The 17,920-nt window shown below is 39.5% G+C and overlaps 2 protein-coding genes across 4 annotated transcripts; one reads left to right on the forward strand and one right to left on the reverse strand.

The window, feature by feature from the left end:
* Nucleotides 1-1,001: 1,001 nt before the first annotated feature.
* On the reverse strand, nucleotides 1,002-5,451 carry LOC111230261 (serine/arginine-rich splicing factor 2-like). Of its 3 annotated transcripts, none has more exons than XM_022756930.1 (3): nucleotides 4,873-5,451; nucleotides 3,992-4,292; nucleotides 1,002-2,658 (listed from the first exon to the last, which is right to left on the reverse strand). In XM_022756930.1, the coding sequence occupies exons 1-2, from the start codon at nucleotides 5,232-5,234 to the stop codon at nucleotides 4,013-4,015; spliced, it is 642 nt and encodes a 213-aa protein (XP_022612651.1). In that variant the 5' UTR covers nucleotides 5,235-5,451; the 3' UTR covers nucleotides 1,002-2,658; nucleotides 3,992-4,012. The 3 variants fall into 3 exon arrangements, with proteins under 3 accessions (XP_022612651.1, XP_022612650.1, XP_022612649.1); XM_022756929.1 differs by having other exon boundaries at nucleotides 1,002-2,652; nucleotides 3,992-4,304; XM_022756928.1 differs by having other exon boundaries at nucleotides 3,992-4,304.
* Nucleotides 5,452-6,188: 737 nt separating this feature from the next.
* Nucleotides 6,189-15,084, forward strand: mfsd11 (major facilitator superfamily domain containing 11). Its single transcript, XM_022756917.1, has 14 exons — nucleotides 6,189-6,692; nucleotides 7,346-7,508; nucleotides 7,592-7,647; nucleotides 8,389-8,496; nucleotides 8,584-8,663; nucleotides 8,757-8,853; nucleotides 10,028-10,086; nucleotides 10,230-10,386; nucleotides 11,478-11,521; nucleotides 11,617-11,682; nucleotides 11,769-11,894; nucleotides 12,049-12,223; nucleotides 13,237-13,372; nucleotides 13,584-15,084. Exons 2-14 carry the CDS (start codon nucleotides 7,413-7,415, stop codon nucleotides 13,743-13,745), a joined length of 1,362 nt encoding a protein of 453 aa, XP_022612638.1. The 5' UTR covers nucleotides 6,189-6,692; nucleotides 7,346-7,412; the 3' UTR covers nucleotides 13,746-15,084.
* The last annotated feature ends 2,836 nt before the right edge of the window (nucleotides 15,085-17,920 follow it).

The raw sequence follows: 17,920 nt of genomic DNA on the forward strand, positions 1-17,920 counted from the left end.
ATCAAAATATTGTTTTACAGGAGCGAACGGGAGGAGTTTGATACGAGAATACTTAAAATTATATGTTATCATATGAGAGGGAACAAATGAACGGTTAACACAGGGACTGAAGGTGGAAATTTCACTGTCTTTAGCTTTGCCAGCTCTCGCCCTTCCCTCACAGCTCAGTTAATAACCACTTACCAACAGTGGACAGATGATAAAAGCTGCTTTCCTCTCGAGTTTAACTGTTCAGTTCTGTAATTCACGTTTTAACGGGGATGATGTTCTGGTTTTCTTGTAGCCTACAGCTCGCTCCCTTGTTTTTTTTTTTTGTTTTTTTAATACGATTGGCGAACAAAGAACGGGTGCATTACCACCACCAACTGGTATGGAGTGTGGACCCAGGCTGATTTAATAATAATATGATAATAAATAAACTAATAATGAAATTTGCTTAAGATTAATAAAATGTATCTTCTAATTTATTTCCTTTAATTAAGTATATCACACTCGGTCCCATCATTTAAATTTTGTTTGTTGTATTTCTATCAGAATATCTTATGATTGAATGGCTGCATCTCAGACTAGTGTTGAACTTGAATCTGAATGACTCTATGGTCTTGTTTCTTCAGTCCACTGTAATGTTAACATGACTGCAAACATTTCTCTGGTGCGAACTGATCCTATCACTGATTCTTCTCCCCACCTTAACGGTTAAGTACTGATTTAGTCAGATGCTCAAACTTTTGCACATGCCACAATTACTATTCAATGTGTTTCTATTTTATTAAGTGCATGAAATAAAAAGCAACAGCGCAATGTCTGCTGCAGGGATTTTATTTATTTATTATATATGCGATTTGCCCAGGGGTTTACAAACTTTTGCACACAACTGTAGATGTAATAGTAATTTTGAAGCATGTAGTCATCATGTATAACTTTAAGTAGCTGTCCTTTAATTATATTTTATCAACTGTTTACACCAAAAATACACTGAGTAATACAAGAAGAGACAATGATAGTGAAAACACCAGATCTTTAATCAAAGTCACATTTATCTACCATGACCACATGGGGAAAAAACATTTCATTGTACAAAGGGTGAGACTGTAGCGACTGTACCACTGGTAGTCACAGGAGCTTTCTGGAGAATACTGGATACATCCAAGCACTCAGCAGAGCAACATGCCACCTTAACAGCTAACCAGCAATACTCAACTGCTACACAACTGCGCCTAGTGCACAAAAAAAAACATACAAGCAGGATTAGGATCAAAAAATGAAAAACAAGAAGGTGTCTAGAGTCCAGTAAATGATGTCCTGTAAAATTAAATGATATAAACAAGATGAATTATACGTTAAAATCTGTGAAGACCTTCCGCTGACCAGACACATTCTTCAAATTGATGACTTTAACCCAAACTTTACACCCCTAATCATTTTACTGTGTATCATGTGTAACCATATACAACACAGGGGTTAACACACACACTGCTGTCATGCCTAACAACGACACCCTGAGCTGCAGCAATTAAAGATCGTAAGGAAAAATTTCATGTAGAAAAATGTAAATAAAAGCAAAATGTCTTCATGTTTACTGTAGTTTATGTCACTTTGGATGTGATGCCAGTGAGATGAATGTGCTAGCCAGCTAACTTTGGGCTTAACTCAGGCTTTCCAGCATCATAAAGCCGATTCACTTACTATAATACAGTAGACTTCCATGACTAAACTAAACCAAAAAAAATAAAAATTCTACATCTTCACAATATCTGGATATGGATGGATGCAACAAAATGACAACAACAAGAAAACAAAATGTTTTGATGTCAAATAAGAAAATCTCAGAAACTTGCTACTTTCTTCTATTTTATGTCAGAGTAAACTGAATCTTTGGATTCTGGACTATTGATCGAACAAGACAAAAGACACTTGAAGATGTTACCTTGAGCTTTAGGAATTGTACTGGGCACTTTAACTATTTTCTGGCATTTTACAGTGATTAGATTGAGACAATAAACTCAGATAATTATATATTCCAAAGATAAAATAATCAGAACATATAACACATTTGTCCAGTTTGGGTTTAAAACATCAGGAAGAAAAGTAACCAGTGATCGAAAGTCACTGCAGTTCAGGGGAATATAATAAAGACTTATAACATTCATCCAGTAATTATTGTATATCTTTTGCCTGAATGAAAGTTATATTCTCATACAGTATCTGTGATGCTGCCTGTGACTGGATTGTAATTATGAAATTAGTTATGACACCAGTTATCAAAGACCAGGAATGTCAGGCTTAGCAAGGCCAGGAAACCCAAAGAAAGCTAGACACAGGTGAACTCGCTTCATGATACAGGCTGCAGAGAGGAGAACTGAAAGGACAGGTGCAACCTAGACCAATGCAGCACATTTATATTATGTCCTGAACTCATCTAAAAAGCTATGTCTGAACACAAATTCTCCTCCACGTTAAAAACGTTTTCAAAATCATAAAACATGTTATGAAAAGGAAATAAAAATCACAGCACATCGATGTCATGAAAAAAGCCTTCCTAAGGCGAAATGAATAAAACAGACCAAAGCATGGAAGACACAATAATAACCTTTTACAGCTGGACACTGTTGCTTGTGTGGGATCCTGTCTGAGAAGTTCTGAGGTTGTCACCTGAAACTGGCAAAACAAGCAAAAGTTAGGAAATGTCAACTAAGAGTGAGCCAACAATTTGAAATCAAATCATCAGTGCGCTTTTAAAAAACCTGATACCAATCAGTTGTGTGCATATCATATTGACTTTTAACACAAAGCCTCAAGGGTCCAGCTCTCTCTTCTTTTTCATCCTTTGTCCATGATCACACAGTACTCTTCTGCCTTCAGTACCCTTAAGTCAGACCTACCTCCCGTGTTTTTGTATGCAAGTCTTTGAGCATTTTATGCCTTTATAGAGGGAACAGTAGAAAGATGACAGGGGTGGGGACACATGCAACAAAGGTCCTTGGCCCAACTTCAGCTGGCAACATTAAGGTTCATGGTCAGTGCCTTAAAACCCCAGACCAGGAGGGCACCACACTTCAACAGCTGAAACGATTGGTCAAGTTATTGTTTAGCTGATCATCAGCAAATTAATCAGCAACCATTTTAACAATCAATTGTATAAGTTACCCGATGCTCTGTGGTTCCAGCTGTTGAAATGTTCATTTTGATTTCAATATCTGTAGTTTAATTGGTTGTACAAAACTATTTGAAGACATCATCTTGCCCCCGGGAAACTTGTGAGGCTGGCATGTTCTGGTGAACTCCTACTGACATATTATATATTGAATCACAGCATTAATTTAGTTTTTAATCAGCGATGCTTAAAGCCGAGTGCTGCAAAGCCAGGATGTGAAACGCTCCCTGTCTAATTACAGCCCTCGTATCCCACTACAGTCATTTAAAATGAGGTACAACAATAAAAGTGAACAGCCCGAGGGCTGACAGACAGACATACCTCAACACCAAACCCCAACACTGACTGCCTCCGCTATGCTGCACAGAAACCCTCACCAGCAGCAGGCGGCCTGTGGGCAGCTCACCACCCACCTAACTGCTCATACTGCCTCAGCTCAGCTCACACTCCACTTTAGCAAACAGGATGCCGCAGCTTGGGAAGGAGAGAAGTCCAGATTTGTTTTACTGTCAGAACCGTTCATAAAAAAATAAATAAATAAAAACCCAGCTATGTGAGTATACAAGAACTTGTGTTACAAATAAAGTCTGGAGGAAAAAATACCCCACTTTACCAGCACAGAAACATTGTTTTATTTAAGAGCAACTTATCATTTACTACTAAATTTTTAGTTTTGAATAACTAGATTCAGCATGGTCTTGGTCCTGCTGAGCTTTAACTGGACCATCCCCAACCCTGATGAATTAACGAAACTAATGAAACAAAGGAGCACTGGAACAAAACATTAATAAAAATGTCTCATTGCTGGTGTAAATGCAACATCTTGTAAAAACTCACCTGCTGCTGTTGTGCTGAGCTCTATGGGGATTCACCTCCATTTTCTGCTGCTGACTTGGGCTGGCTTTTAGACCTAGACCTGGACCCTCTTTTGGAGGAAGGGGTACGGCTTCTGGACCTAGACTTGGACCTGGACCTGGATCTGGAGCGGGATTGGGACTTGGCCTTGGTCTTCTTGCTCCTGGGAGAGTGGGACTTCGATCTGGAGTAGGACCGGGACCTAGATCTGCTGGAGCGGGATCGGCTCCGAGAACGAGAGCGGCTCCTGCTGCGGGATCTGCTGCGTCTTCTGTGTCTTGGGCTGGGGGAAGAGCTGGATACATTCAGTGGGTTGAGTTATCTACAGTGTTAAAACAGCTGGCACTGAACTGAAGACACTGTGACCTGGGATGGCAGTCCTGAACGGAGCCACCTTGATACCCAAGAGACACCTTATACAGATTTGATTAGGGTTTACTTTGTCACTAATAAGATAGTAAACTCAGGATTAATTGACATTGGTAGATCAGATGTCCTAAGAAAACACAACTGAAAAACTCTGGTTATTCAGAACATCTCGAGTCGTGGCTAATTGTCTCTCTCTCTCATTGTATACCAAACAGAACAAAACGGATGTGCAACAATGAATTTATTAGGTTCTCCTGGTAAATTCAGTATTGATTTGATCCACCAAGCAGCTTGTTCTTTACAGAGAAAATCTGTATCACAGTAGCTTTTGTTACATGTGATTTATGACGAATTGTAGAGTGGATCTTGCTAGTTAGCAAAAACAATAAAATACTTCTGTGCATTGGTCAGTAGGCCAAGGCCACCTTGAATAGCCGAATTCTTCTATGGATTCTGGTTTCGGTGTCCACCCAAAGTTGCTCGCTTACTCTTACCTTCTGCTTCGCCGTCCAGAACCCCCGTACCTCCGCGTGGGTCCTCCACGCCGCCCTCCACCGTAGTGGGAATCTGGGGGTCTTCCATACCGGGCCATCTGGACGCGCAGCTCCCGTCCATCCAGGAGCGCACCGTCCATGGCGTCCATCGCATCTTCGGCGTCCCGTTTATCGTGGAACCGCACAAAAGCGAACCCCCGGCTTTCTTTGGTGTAGCGGTCTCGGGGAATGTAGACGTCCCCTACCCGGCCATACTTCTCGAATACACGTCTGAGGGTTTCGGGCGATGTTCGGTAGGTGAGATTGTCCACTTTTAGGGAAGTCATGCCGTCGACGTCCGGCGGAGGCCTACCGTAACTCATGGTGATTAACCTAAAAGCCTGGCAGCCTTCCTCGAAACAGTTTATATCTTGACTGCTTTACCACCTGCCTGTAGAAATCCACACACAGACTGGTGTAGTTTTACCCGAAACACGTTGTTTGTAAGATACTTGAGGCCGCACAATCACGAAATAAGAAACTGTTTCCAACGAAGATAAGTCCGCGGCGCTTCCCACTGCCCTGATCCCGCGAGGTGAACTTCTTCTTCTACTGAACAAATGAGGAGCTCCTCGGAATCATATTTGGCGCATTTGTGCCCTCTTGTGGAATTCAAAATAAAAGCGGCAACACGCAAACAACATGAAACAATTTCTTATTATTTGAATTTAGAAAAAAAAAATTATAATTGCGGGTAAACCACTAAGAGTTTTGTGGAAGGCTCTATCAGCTTCGTTATTTTTACTATTTATCATGCTAAACTTTCTCTCTGAAATTAAAAAAAAAATCTAATTTGGTTTCCTTAACTCCTGCACAAAAGATGAAGGTGAAGACAAGTCCTACCTCAACAATCTTATCATATTTATGACCAGATCTTAAATTCATAAGTGTAAATACTCGAACAGGAACCTCTTTTTTCCTGGTAATGAAATTAAAATATACATGTATATTATTTCACAAATTGGGAATAGAACAACTGTTATAATGCAGAGTATAAGTATGTCTTTTGGTGTTTTTATTTAATTATATTCTTATTGTTAAAAGGTATGTGCCCCACTCTCTGGTTCGTCTTTACTGTTTGTAATTTTACTGGTTTTATGTGATAATGACTTAATACGTATTTTGATACTTGAGAGGAAAATACTTATTTTTCCGTAACGTATTTTTTTTTTAACTGATTCATTTCAACGTTTTTACATTTTTATATGTAGCTTTATTATGACCGGAAGTTGTGCAAATTTATTTGTTGTGCTAGTTAGCTAGCTGGCTAGCTGTAGCGTTTCCTGAACAGATGAACATTTGTGTTTTTTAAACAAGAAACTGTTTATTCTTCATATGAGGTTATTTTAAAAAAAAAATGGATATGATGTACAATTACTAAACACCCGCTGTGAAGTGGAAAACATTTTCCACAAACAAACAAAACAAAATTGGATTGGATTGGTCTAAGCAGATTCGCTGTTGGTGAAGTTTCGCTGCACTGAGCGTTTGTAAATCTGCGTCGTGGTGCTAAAGGCACAGCTAAGGTTAGTCAGCTGATTCATTCACATGACAAACCCGTTTAGCTTCGGTCCCGTTTACCGGTGCTGTGCAAGTACACAAGAGAATTGTTTCCATACGACGGAAACCATCCTATTAAAGTTAGTTTGGGGGCTACACGGAGAAAACGGATGAGTGAAGATATCGGACGGTCCACAAACAGCTAACTATGCTACTAAAAACACACTGAGTCCACACAAAGAGGAGCAGCCAGGGTTAGCTACGCGGCTTCAGCACTGTTGGTAAGTTGTTTCTTAGTTGTTTTCTTAAGATTGACATTACACACACAAAAAGCCCCCCTGTCTCTTGGAAACAGCTATTGTCTCGATTCTTTCCTCTTCATTTTAAGAATTGAACACAAAGACAACAGCCCTTTAGAAAACCTGTCAACTAAATGCTCCTCTTCTTATAGTTAGACATAACATCTGTTAGAAAATTCTTTTGTGTCTTATGGTAATGAAAACTATCCACTTCATTATTCGGCATACAATACATTAACCAAACAACACATCTTTTACGGCAGTATAACTTTAAGCTTGAATTTGACTGTCATTTCCAGACTGGTCGTTCAACAAAACACGATTTGAGATGGGTGCCGGCAAGCGGTGAAACCCAATTCTAAAAGTTGTTATTTTAGCGAAATAACGTTATTGCTCTGTGAACTGTTATATGCCGAAATTATAACTGTGTACGTTCAAATCATAAATTGTCAGGAAGTATCTATGACTCGTCTTCTAATGTGTGTGTCTTATAAAACAACAGATTTTTGAATGGAGTTTGGTTGAAAGAGAGAATGTATTTCACCAAGGATTATTACAGTGAGAGCATTTAAGTTTCTTGAATATTACGCACTTTCCTGATTTGTATTTTTTTTTTCTTCTCCTTCTATTCACAGATGTGCTGTTCACTCCTGTAGATTTTCTGTTTTCACTTCCTCTAGGAACTTGCTCATAGCTTCCAAAATGAATCCAGAGGGGAAGAGGCTTTTAAACATTGTTATCCTAGGATTCGGCTTTATGTTCATGTTCACAGCTTTTCAAACATGTGGAAATATAGAGGTAGGTTGGATTTATTGATCCACATTACATTACTGACAGATCACATGTCACTCTCTGGCAGTCATCTCTCTCTGTCTTTACAGCAAACGGTTATCAAGAGCTTCAATAGCACTGAGTTCCATGGAAGCGGGTATACGAGGTAAACTACTGGTATCCATACAGCCATTTACACTTACTGTGTTACATCATATTTCACTGATGCTGCAGCAAACAATATTTTTTTTTACAGATGTTAGGCTATGGTTTCATAGACTTGAAGACTTTACCAGCATTGATACAGACCTGGTGGCACATTCTATAATCAAATCTGTCTCACTCACTAATCCCTGCAGAATAATCAAATTTTAGGTAAACCATTTTAAGGAACAAAGTTTACTCTGAGTTCAGTGAGCAGCACTAAGTCAGGAGTTCATGAAACATCCTACTACAATTAAAGTAACTCAAAAAACAAACAACAAATCCTGATATTTGAGAAGCTGGAACCATTAAATTTTTGGTAGTTTTACTCTCGTCTCTCGTCTCGTCATCTCCCGCTTATCTGGATCCGGGTCGCAGGGGCAGCAGCCTCAACAGTTGCAGATTAAATTTCTTACAATCTTAAAAAAAAAAAAAAAAAAAAAAAAAAAAAAGATTAATCGGCCACTTGCTGGCATTTGACAAAAAAACACTAGTAAAGTACAGTACTAGTTAGGTTCCAGCACTGGGCTTTGTGATGTAGGATGTCATTGACCAGTTGACATTAATTCTTGTGTATTTCAACTCTTTGTAACATGGCCATGTTTGTATTTTTAGATTGTTTTCGATCTAAAATCAATCTGGTTTTCAATCTGACTCTCTTTCCTCAAACTGCCCGTTAACTGTCCTGTCATCTCTCACTCAGTATGGCCATCATCTATGGAGTTTTCTCTGCATCCAACCTGATCGCTCCTTCAGTGGTGGCTGTCATTGGACCACAGCTATCAATGTTCTTTAGTGGGCTTTTGTACAGGTAAACTCACACTGACTAACACTTTTCTCGCTCCCACCTTTTCATGCTGAATCAGGCTTCTAACGTGTCTTCATATTGTTTTTGCAGCGGCTACATCGCCATGTTCATTTACCCGTACACATGGAGCTTCTACACAGCGTCTGTGTTGGTTGGAATTGGAGCAGCGGGTAATTAGACTTAATCCAACAACTTCTTTTTTTTTTTTTTAAATAGTTCCCTTTTGTGTGTATGTGTATTTATTTTTCCTTTTTGTACTCTAGTGCTCTGGACGGCTCAGGGTAATGTGCTCACCATCAACTCCAATGACGCCACCATCGGAAGAAACAGTGGCATATTCTGGGCGCTGCTGCAATTCAGGTAAACAGGAGAACTGTGGCTATTCAAGTTTTTTATGAACTTTTCAAATATGTGGAAAACATAAGGAAACTTAGGACAAAATTGTGCAGTAAATCACTGAAGAACAAGTAACAGACAAAAAGAAAAAGTCTGGGAACACAGAGGTAGAAATGAGACATGCCAATATATCACAGAAAAAGTAGGGTAACAGTTTATTTTATGGCCCCTTTCCTCATAATTTCCAAAAAATAAGCTGCTATTTCGCTGTAAATTGCAAGGAAATTTCCAAGAAAGTCCTTCACAGTTTGATACTAAATATAAGGGAAAAGGAGAACATGTTACTTGCCTCAGTAATTAAAAACCCATTTACATTTGTTTTTGATGAAAAATTAGAAAATTATCTTGTACATAAGTGAAAATAGTTCATACACAGACGTCAGTATCCATCAGAGTTTCATAGAAAGACAAAACAAACTCTTTTAAGACTTGATCAGATAGAAAATGTTCCACTGAGTCACATTATGTCACAGCTCTGGTCTGTGACATGAGGTAGAAACATCGGTGACATTTTATAACACAGAGCGAGTTTTATTTGTTGATCATCATCAGAGTGAAACTTTCCACTGCAGCTGAAAACTACAGGTCAGAATGAAATTCAACCAACATGCAGCATAAACTTCAGTTCAGTATTTACTGATCACCAAGCACTTGAAAGTATTAAAAACTTTTTCTCTATACAAATCACTGACTTAACTAATGACTCATTTTCATCAAATCATGGTTCCCACAGAATAGTTTTCTCACTAATTCTAATTAATTGTATTTTCAAAAGTCACAAATATCCTTGTCCATAACTGAGAGATTTGTATTGTATCCATGGATGGATTGTGAGACAAACGGCCCCTGGACACAGACATGTACCAGGCCCCTGCCACCATCCTTCATAAGAGTGACAGCCTTGTTTGTAGTCAGTTTGTCTAGTTTTGCATCTCTTTGTAGTTGTTGATTGACTTTCCAACAAGAAATGTTAACACTCACTACACACAGAGGCTCTGATCCATGGGCCCCTGACCCTTCGGGGCCCCTGGACCTGTGCCTGGTAGGCCATTTCAGTAATCTATCCATATTTTTATCTGTACATCTTGAGCTTTGAATGCCTTCTTCATCATAAGCCTAACCCTTCATCTCTCTGCAGCTTGTTCTTTGGAAATCTCTACATATACTGTGCCTGGCACGGACATGTCCACATAACAGGTAGGAAGAAAGCTGTATTTTATAAAATCTCTGCCTCATCTGCACAGTGTGTATTCATTCCTATTCATAGGTTAGTAATTCCCATGCTGACTTCTGGTAGGAAGTTGTAATTTTAAGAGTGTGACTCATGTTGTTTGTCTCAGACAAAGACCGTCAGACGGTGTTCATCTCTCTCACGGTGATCAGTCTGGTTGGCTGCTTCCTCTTCTTTTTGATCCGGAAGCCTGACCCTGAATCCTCTCCCGCCGAGGCGTCAGAGTCCCTGCTGCAGGCCGAATCCACAGAGAGCTCCACAGCTAGGTGAGTTTACTTCAGTTTGTTCATTTATTTGACTGGGACGATGCACATTAATTAAATCTCTGAAAATATGCCTGAGTTAGCCACAAGTCTGACTTTCATCTGTTGTCCCTGAGCACACACACAAGATAAAACTTTAATAGTATAAAAAAGAGCACACTATCATATCATAATATGAGTTATATGCAATGAGCATAATACCATACAATACAGTAAGACAATATTACACAATAAGAGCACTGAAACCGTCTGTCACTGTATATTGCTTCTGCATCATGAAAAAGTCCTGGAAAGTTACCAAACTGACCAAAATGTCCTGGAGAAAACGATTAGTTATTCTTGAATTGTTTTTAATTTACAACAAAAATGTTTTTTTTTGTCACTGATGAGGAACGAGGTAAACTCGAACTGGCCTGTTCAGGAATAAGGGGTTCCAAAACGAGGCATCGTACTAAAACACGGGTCTCACCAATTCTACATATCAAACAGAGGGAATTTGAAATAAAGACCTGCCTCTACTAATTGCCTCAAGAAATTCAGGAGGCCCAGAGCTGCACAAGGGGCCCCAGAACTGGCCCTTGGTTATTGATATCTGTTGTTAGGGGACACAAAACTTCTGGCAGCAGCCTCCATGAACTTCTTGACATTTTTACAATAAGATTGCCGCCAAAAAAAACAAAAAACACATAAATTGTGGAAAGTAGCCTTGAAATGTTCTGGAAAATATATTTTTTTTAAAGACAGATGGGAGTCCCTGCTCATCCCTCTCGGACCAGGAACAATATTACAGTGCAGGACGAGACAAGTGACCTTTAACTGTAAATGTTATCCTTTGTCGTCTTTCCTACATTTCTCTTTGAAACTGCTGTGAAACAGTTGCCACAGCAACCAAGTCCAGTTAAGGGATGAGTCAAAAGGTGAAAATGTCAGAGAGAAAATGAGTGTGTGAAATGCGGAGGGACAGAGTCCTTTGAGACAGAAAGTTCCAGTTATATCAGTATCTGTATTATCGACTGCGGGCATCTCATTTTTCAGCTGCTGTCTGTGTTTTTTTTGTTTTGTTTTTTTTACTGACGACATTTTCCTCCTTGCAGCTCATCTCACTCAGGCCTCTGCTCACAGGCTCTGAATGCTTTTGGTGAGTTCACTGGAATAAACCTCCACTCCATTGGGTTTTAATCCTCAGTGTAACAGAACTTTCTCATGTGCTAACGCCCACTTTCTTGTTTGCAGTCCAAGCGTGCAAAATATTTGTCACCAAAGAGATGATGCTGCTGAGCATCTCCATAGGATACACAGGTGGGTAAAAATGAGGATCTGATGTGTTGAAGTGTGCGATGTTGATGAGTTCGAAGTCATGCATGTTGCTCTGTGTGCTCCGTCAGGCTTGGAGCTCACCTTCTACAGCGGGGTGTACGGGACGTGTATTGGATCGATGACCCGGTTTGGCCAAGATGCAAAGAGTTTGATCGGTATCTCTGGGATCTGCATCGGCATAGGCGAGATCTTAGGTGAGTCCTCCGAGCTGTGTCTTCTCCTTACTTTCATGTATGATGCAGTTTGTCACATGACAGCACTGCAGAGAGAACAAGGAAATGGCTTGACGAGTGTCACGAGGCTACGAGTTGTTTAGTTTTCCTTCCTCTGTCTGCTCTGTCTGTCCAGGAGGGGGCGTGTTTGGGATGCTGAACAAGTGCAACCGGTTTGGTAGGAACCCAGTGGTGCTGCTGGGGCTCATCACTCACTTTGTTGCCTTTTACCTGATTTTCCTGAACATTGCAAGCGATGCTCCTCTGGCCCCGGAGGCAGGAACAGATCTGCAGGCCTACATCAGCCCCAGGTACAAAGAGCGCCTCCTAGAAACCAGTAACAGAGGCTTCTGACCAAGAGCCACACATTCAAAGAGATGTGTCTTTGGTCATTTTGTGTCTCTTTTTGGTTGTTTTGTGTCTCGTTGTTGTTGCTTTGCATCTCTTTGTGGTGGTTTTCTTTTGTCTCTTGTTGGTTTTGTGTCTCTTTCAATTTGCATCTCTCTATTTTCATTTTGTGTCTCCTTGTTGTCACTTTGTGTCTCTTTGTGGTTTTGATTGACTTCCTGACAAGAAATGTTAGTGATTACTTACTATCAGAGGCTCTGGCCAGTCAATCTGTCAGGCTAAAACACAGTTTAATCCACAGTTCCTCTTTACTGCTGCATGGTGAACATGACTCAGTTGTCACACTGCACTCACTCTGTACTTCAGCACATTATTACAGTCAGTTAATGTGAGATTGCACTGCAATTAAAATGAAGTTAATAAACATTTTTTACTAATGACTGTAGCCTGATAAAGTCAAATTTAAGAAATAGACACACAGACATCCGGCTATTGAAAATACAGGAAGACACAGATGCCAGTCTGAAGGTATTCTTCAGAGCTGATGTGTTGAATCCCGTCATCTTGTTCATTAATTTCCAGCACTTAAGGTAAAAGAAAATTCACACTGGACTTGAAACCACAATGACATGGTCACATCACAGGAGGTCTGAGCTTGCTGCTGATTGGGAATACAGTGGTTTTGTTTATTTTTGCTGTAGTATTTTATTCTTCATATGTTTCATATGTGCTGCTGCGACCATGACCACTGTGTTTATTGTGAACTGGTGTGATCTGTGCTTCGTTTTGTTCGGTTCATTCAGGGGTTTTTCACAATATGACCATTTTTTCTGAGCATCCTTTATGAAACACTCCTGAATTTGTTTATTCAGACTATGTTTAGACCCAGTTGTTCTTTTGACATGGAGATCATGGTGGTCCATCAGGCAGTCCAAGTGCCTCTTGTTAACTTGAGTGTTTGTGTGTTGTGGCCCAGTGTCAGCGTGGCATTGCTCTGCAGCTTCCTGCTCGGTCTGGGCGACAGCTGCTTCAACACTCAGCTTCTCAGCATCATTGGCTTCATGTTCCGTGACAACAGCGCTCCCGCCTTCGCCGTGTTCAAGTTCATCCAGGTGACAATCCAGCACAGTGACAGTAACATCAGTTCAGTTAAAACAGTGAATATAAAACAAATATAAGTAATATATATATTTGGATTGTATGTTTTATTTGGTAGCTTCAGAGGACTAAGTTTCCCATGAGCAGTGTTTGAGTTTCACTTTAAATTTCATTCATTCAGTTTCACTAAATCATTGTAACGTATTGTTATTATTTCCTCTGCAGTCCATCATGGCCGCTTTGGCCTTCTTCTACAGTAACTACCTGCTGCTGCACTGGCAGCTGCTCATCCTGGTGCTGGCCGGTTTTCTGGGCTCGATGATGTTCTTCGTGGCCGAGTGGATGGCGGAGTCCAGCAGGCGGGAATCGGACTACGACAGCATCTGATCTGGTTCCGGTGAGGATGTGGAGGGCACAGCTGGAGATGTTTCGCTCTCCACAGCTGGAAAAATCAGCCAGGGATGATGAAGGTATCCTCTGCTAACAGAGACTGACACTGTGGTATGTTTAGTTTATATGGAGCCACCCGGTCTGTACGGAGCCTGGCAGTGGCTGCAGGAGAACCAAACACTCATCTTGATCTCAACATTTTTCTATACTGAATCTAAAGGCATGGGGAGGTATTGTGTGCACACCAGATATACCTCATTTAGTTTCATTCATGGCCTGTCTTTCATCGTGTTGTGCACACAATATGGTAATCGATCTAAACTAAATATGAAAATATACATGGCATGATGAGTAGAGATTTCTTAATCAAGTATCAAGCACTTTTGATTCAAGGCCTGTCAGCTATGATATAAAGTAACAGTAATGGGCCCACGGCTAGTGCCTGTACAGAGAGCTCCTGAGGAGTAACACTGACTATATCATGAATCAGCTGCAGGTTTTAATGTTTTCAGTTGGTGCAGCTGCTGTGGCTGCATGTGTAGACTTACATGATAACTCCGGCATTTTTGAACCTGGGCCTTATTTTCTATGTTTTTGAGTGTAACTATTGGCAAAATATCCTTTTTTTTCCTCTTTTTTTTTTTTTTAAACAACCATTATGTCCCTACGTTCAAAGACACCAGACTCCATTGTGTGACTTTCAGTGGTGGAGGAACTATTCAGACCCTTCAGTTAAAGTACCACACAAAAAACACAAACAAACGAATTGTGGCAGCGGTAGACCAGCAACTTCTGCGAGGTAAAATGTTTTTATCAAGGAGCCTGGTGGCTTTGAACGTAGCGATATAACAGCTGTTCCATGTTTAAAAAAAGATCTTACTTTTAAACACAAAAGTCTATCTCTGAAGGAATCCATAATGTTGTCAGACAACAATCTGAACCTGTCAGTACCAAAAGAAGAACTTTTGTGGGCGTATTTTGATGTGAACAGCTGCACCATTTTTATTACATTGCAACAGCTGTTTGTCTTGGTCAATAGTAGACTGAATGCAAAGATATTTGTCCCTAACAATCCTTTACACCCAAAAATGTGAGGAAAATAAGCCCCAGGTTGAAGAAAAATCCTGTAAGTTATCCTTTAAAGGATAAATGTGGTGTTTTCTTCTATTCTATATTTTTCTTTTTCTCAACAACTCCCATGAAAAGACCAAAATCAACAGTGAGTGAGTTCCATTAACAAGCGTCAGAGCGTGAAATAGCTGATTCCTCTGAGCCACAGAGCTCCACTGTTTTCAAACACTATTAAAACACATCAGTGAGCCTCACTGTTGCACTGGGTGACATTTTTCTTCATCACCAATGAACACACACACTCTAGTTTATTTTCACTGAGTCCCACACACACTGTCCTGCTGCCCCACATAATACAAACATGAAACTATGTTTTTGTGAGGTGTTTTTAAAGATTTACGTCTTCAGTAGGAACCAATGGGCTCAGAGCTGAGAGACACGTTATTGGTTTTTCTCTTTTCATGGGATTTGAAGACATTTAAAATAGAATAACGCCAGGCTGATCTTTCCGCTCTGTTGTGGGACCTCTCCTGCACTCACAGGGGCATGTCATGTGCACAAAATCAACTTTGAAATACTGACAGAAAAGCCACTCCTGGGCTCCATACGTCTGCGTTCTTCCCTCTAAAGTGCAAAAGGAAACTGTCAAAGACTGTGATTTAGTCATGTTGTGTATCCACTGCTTTACTCTACAGTCTGTCCCACATGTTTAGCTGCAGTCGCGAGGTAATCACAACCTCAAACTTTTACAACAGATATTCTGCAATCTCAAGTCGTTGAGATTGACTGACTTTGATTTAAGGACATTACAGCATCTGGAAGTGGAGCAGTTTAAAGGGAAACATTATCAAGAATCTTTTTTTTTTTTGAGTGTGAAATCCATTTTCACTCTCACTCTTTAGCTATGCTGTTCTTCTTCTTTTGATACACTCATCATACACCAAGTGCTACATAATCGGTTTAGCTATAATAAGATCCAGATCGTCTTGAGGGCAACCCATGACTCCAAGAAACTTCTCATAATTACAAGTGGGTGACTTCATTTAGTTCAGATGAAATTAATGGAGGCTGTTTGGTTTGTGCAACAAAGAAAGAAAAAAAAATGAGTCCTTTTCTTTTCTTTGCTGCTTTTTCTCACCTCTTTAAACTCTTAACCCTCTTTATGGTGGATTAAAGGGGTTACTCCAGTAACAGAATGGTCAAAAGTGAAGCAGCAGACAGGTCAAGATCCAAAATTCCCAATAATGCACCTAGGTAGTGTCATTTCTTAAACCCTTGCTGCCTGGTAAATGTCTTCGTCTTTCAAACTCCACACAACAAGTTTGCAAAACGGGCTTTCTGTTAAAGGTACCCTGAAGAGTTTTCAAGCCATGTTTGTAAGACAGACTCTATGTTGTATCATACAGTGTATATGTGAGCACACAGGTGCCAACAAAGATAGTGTAGTGGGTGACTGCAAGCAAGCAAACATGGATGTTAGCGGTGCACAATTTTAAAACATTACAAAATCAGCTTTTCAAATGTTTTCATGAGGGAAGTACACAGGTCAGAAACACTGAACCTAAACATTACTTTTGTTTACAAAAAAAAAAAAAACTCCACGGGGAACCTTTAAGGATTTGTAGTCCACACTTAGACGACCTTGAGCCATTAAGGACTTTATGTATGAACTGTTGAACATGACTAGTAAATGAATGTTGATTTGTAAAATCAGTGGAGTGTCCTTTTAACATGGTGAACTATCTGCGTACGTATGGTCAAACAAAACTGCCACACTCCTATCTTAATACCTTGCTACCATGCTTCCAACATGACGCACCCTCCTGAATTAAGTTACCAAAGATCTTTACTCAGTTTTTACATTTACTTTAGAACAAACTATGGACCTTCACTTTTCTGTCTCGCAGTTTCTTTACAATGAGCATTACAGCGTCACAGAGCTTGTCCTTTTCTTTTTAACTACCAGCATTGTTGGCCATTGAGAAACCATTCTCCTCAAATGATTTCAAACTGATTGGTTCCAAACCAATGCAGCGCTAAACATGGGCCTTTAGATATGTCGTCTTTTCCTGACAGCTTTATGTAATGTTGTGGTGGGAAAGGGCAACACAGAGCTGCATCTCATAAGCTGTAGTTTTTTCCCTTTCGATTAAAGAGTCAATTTATGCATTACAGTTCATATTCTAGGTAATTTATTGCCAAATAAAACATGAGGGGGTGGGTTTACTCAAGTTTTGTTTCATATTGCGACTGAAAAGGATGCAATCAATCTCAAGGATATTAAGGGAAATGCATGTGTACTTTGAAGATGATTTTATACTTGAATGTGGTAATTAAGAATGGCACCTGAACCTTCGCTTGCTTGTTTTTATTATCAATAAAATGTTATTTTCAACATTAGTTGTGTGCTTTATTGAAATAAACCAAAAAAAGTTATATATACAATGCTTGAATTCAAGGTCTGTTACAGTTTACAGTCTTTGTGTTAAAACATTGTGTTTTAAAGTGTGAAAAGTATTCAGACATGAAGTTGCTCCCTTCTGATGATTATTCACTTATTCACTAAAATCTTTACTCATATTTGATTTACATAGACATAAAATAGACAAAGCCTAGCTAAACGAAAACGAACAATACAAAGAAATAAATACAGTAAAATAGAGAACTGATAATAAAAAGACAACTTGGAGACATTTTACAAGGGTGTTATTAAAAAAACATATTTTAAAGATAACTACATTTTCAAAGCAAATATTGTATGTTTTACTCCACTACATTCATCTATCAACTTGCCAATTCTAATTCTAATTATTAAAACAAAGTACAATCAACTAGTAAATTATGATCTATTATTATAGATTAAACTACCTCATTCCTCATTAAAGTCACGCTTTTATAGTTAATTAATGGTATATATGATTATGACTTTAACTATCCAGCATAATGACTACATTTACTTTTGGTACTTTCAGTATATTTTTATTCTAATACTTTTGCAGTTTTACTAAGTAAAAGATCTGAGGGCTTCTTCCGCCACAAGTCCTATTTTTCCCATTCCGTGAACGCAGCCTGATTTGCCTCTTGTTGCCTAGCAACCGGCA

This window comes from Seriola dumerili, unplaced genomic scaffold (assembly GCF_002260705.1).
Source record: "Seriola dumerili isolate Sdu_G_001 unplaced genomic scaffold, Sdu_1.0 BDQW01000260.1, whole genome shotgun sequence".
NCBI classification, from domain to species: domain Eukaryota; kingdom Metazoa; phylum Chordata; class Actinopteri; order Carangiformes; family Carangidae; genus Seriola; species Seriola dumerili.

What these genes read in the sequence shown, in the direction of transcription:
- mfsd11 (XM_022756917.1), top strand. Translation starts at nt 7,413, where the DNA reads ATGAATCCAGAGGGGAAGAGGCTTTTAAACATTGTTATCCTAGGATTC. An exon ending in CATGGAAGCGGGTATACGAG is followed by an intron (nt 7,648 to 8,388) that starts GTAAACTACTGG and finishes TCTCTCACTCAG; the next exon opens with TATGGCCATCATCTATGGAG. An exon ending in ACAGAGAGCTCCACAGCTAG is followed by an intron (nt 10,387 to 11,477) that starts GTGAGTTTACTT and finishes TCCTCCTTGCAG; the next exon opens with CTCATCTCACTCAGGCCTCT.
- LOC111230261 (XM_022756929.1), bottom strand. Translation starts at nt 5,234, where the DNA reads ATGAGTTACGGTAGGCCTCCGCCGGACGTCGACGGCATGACTTCCCTA. An exon ending in TCTGGACGGCGAAGCAGAAG is followed by an intron (nt 4,305 to 4,872) that starts GTAAGAGTAAGC and finishes GAATGTATCCAG; the next exon opens with CTCTTCCCCCAGCCCAAGAC.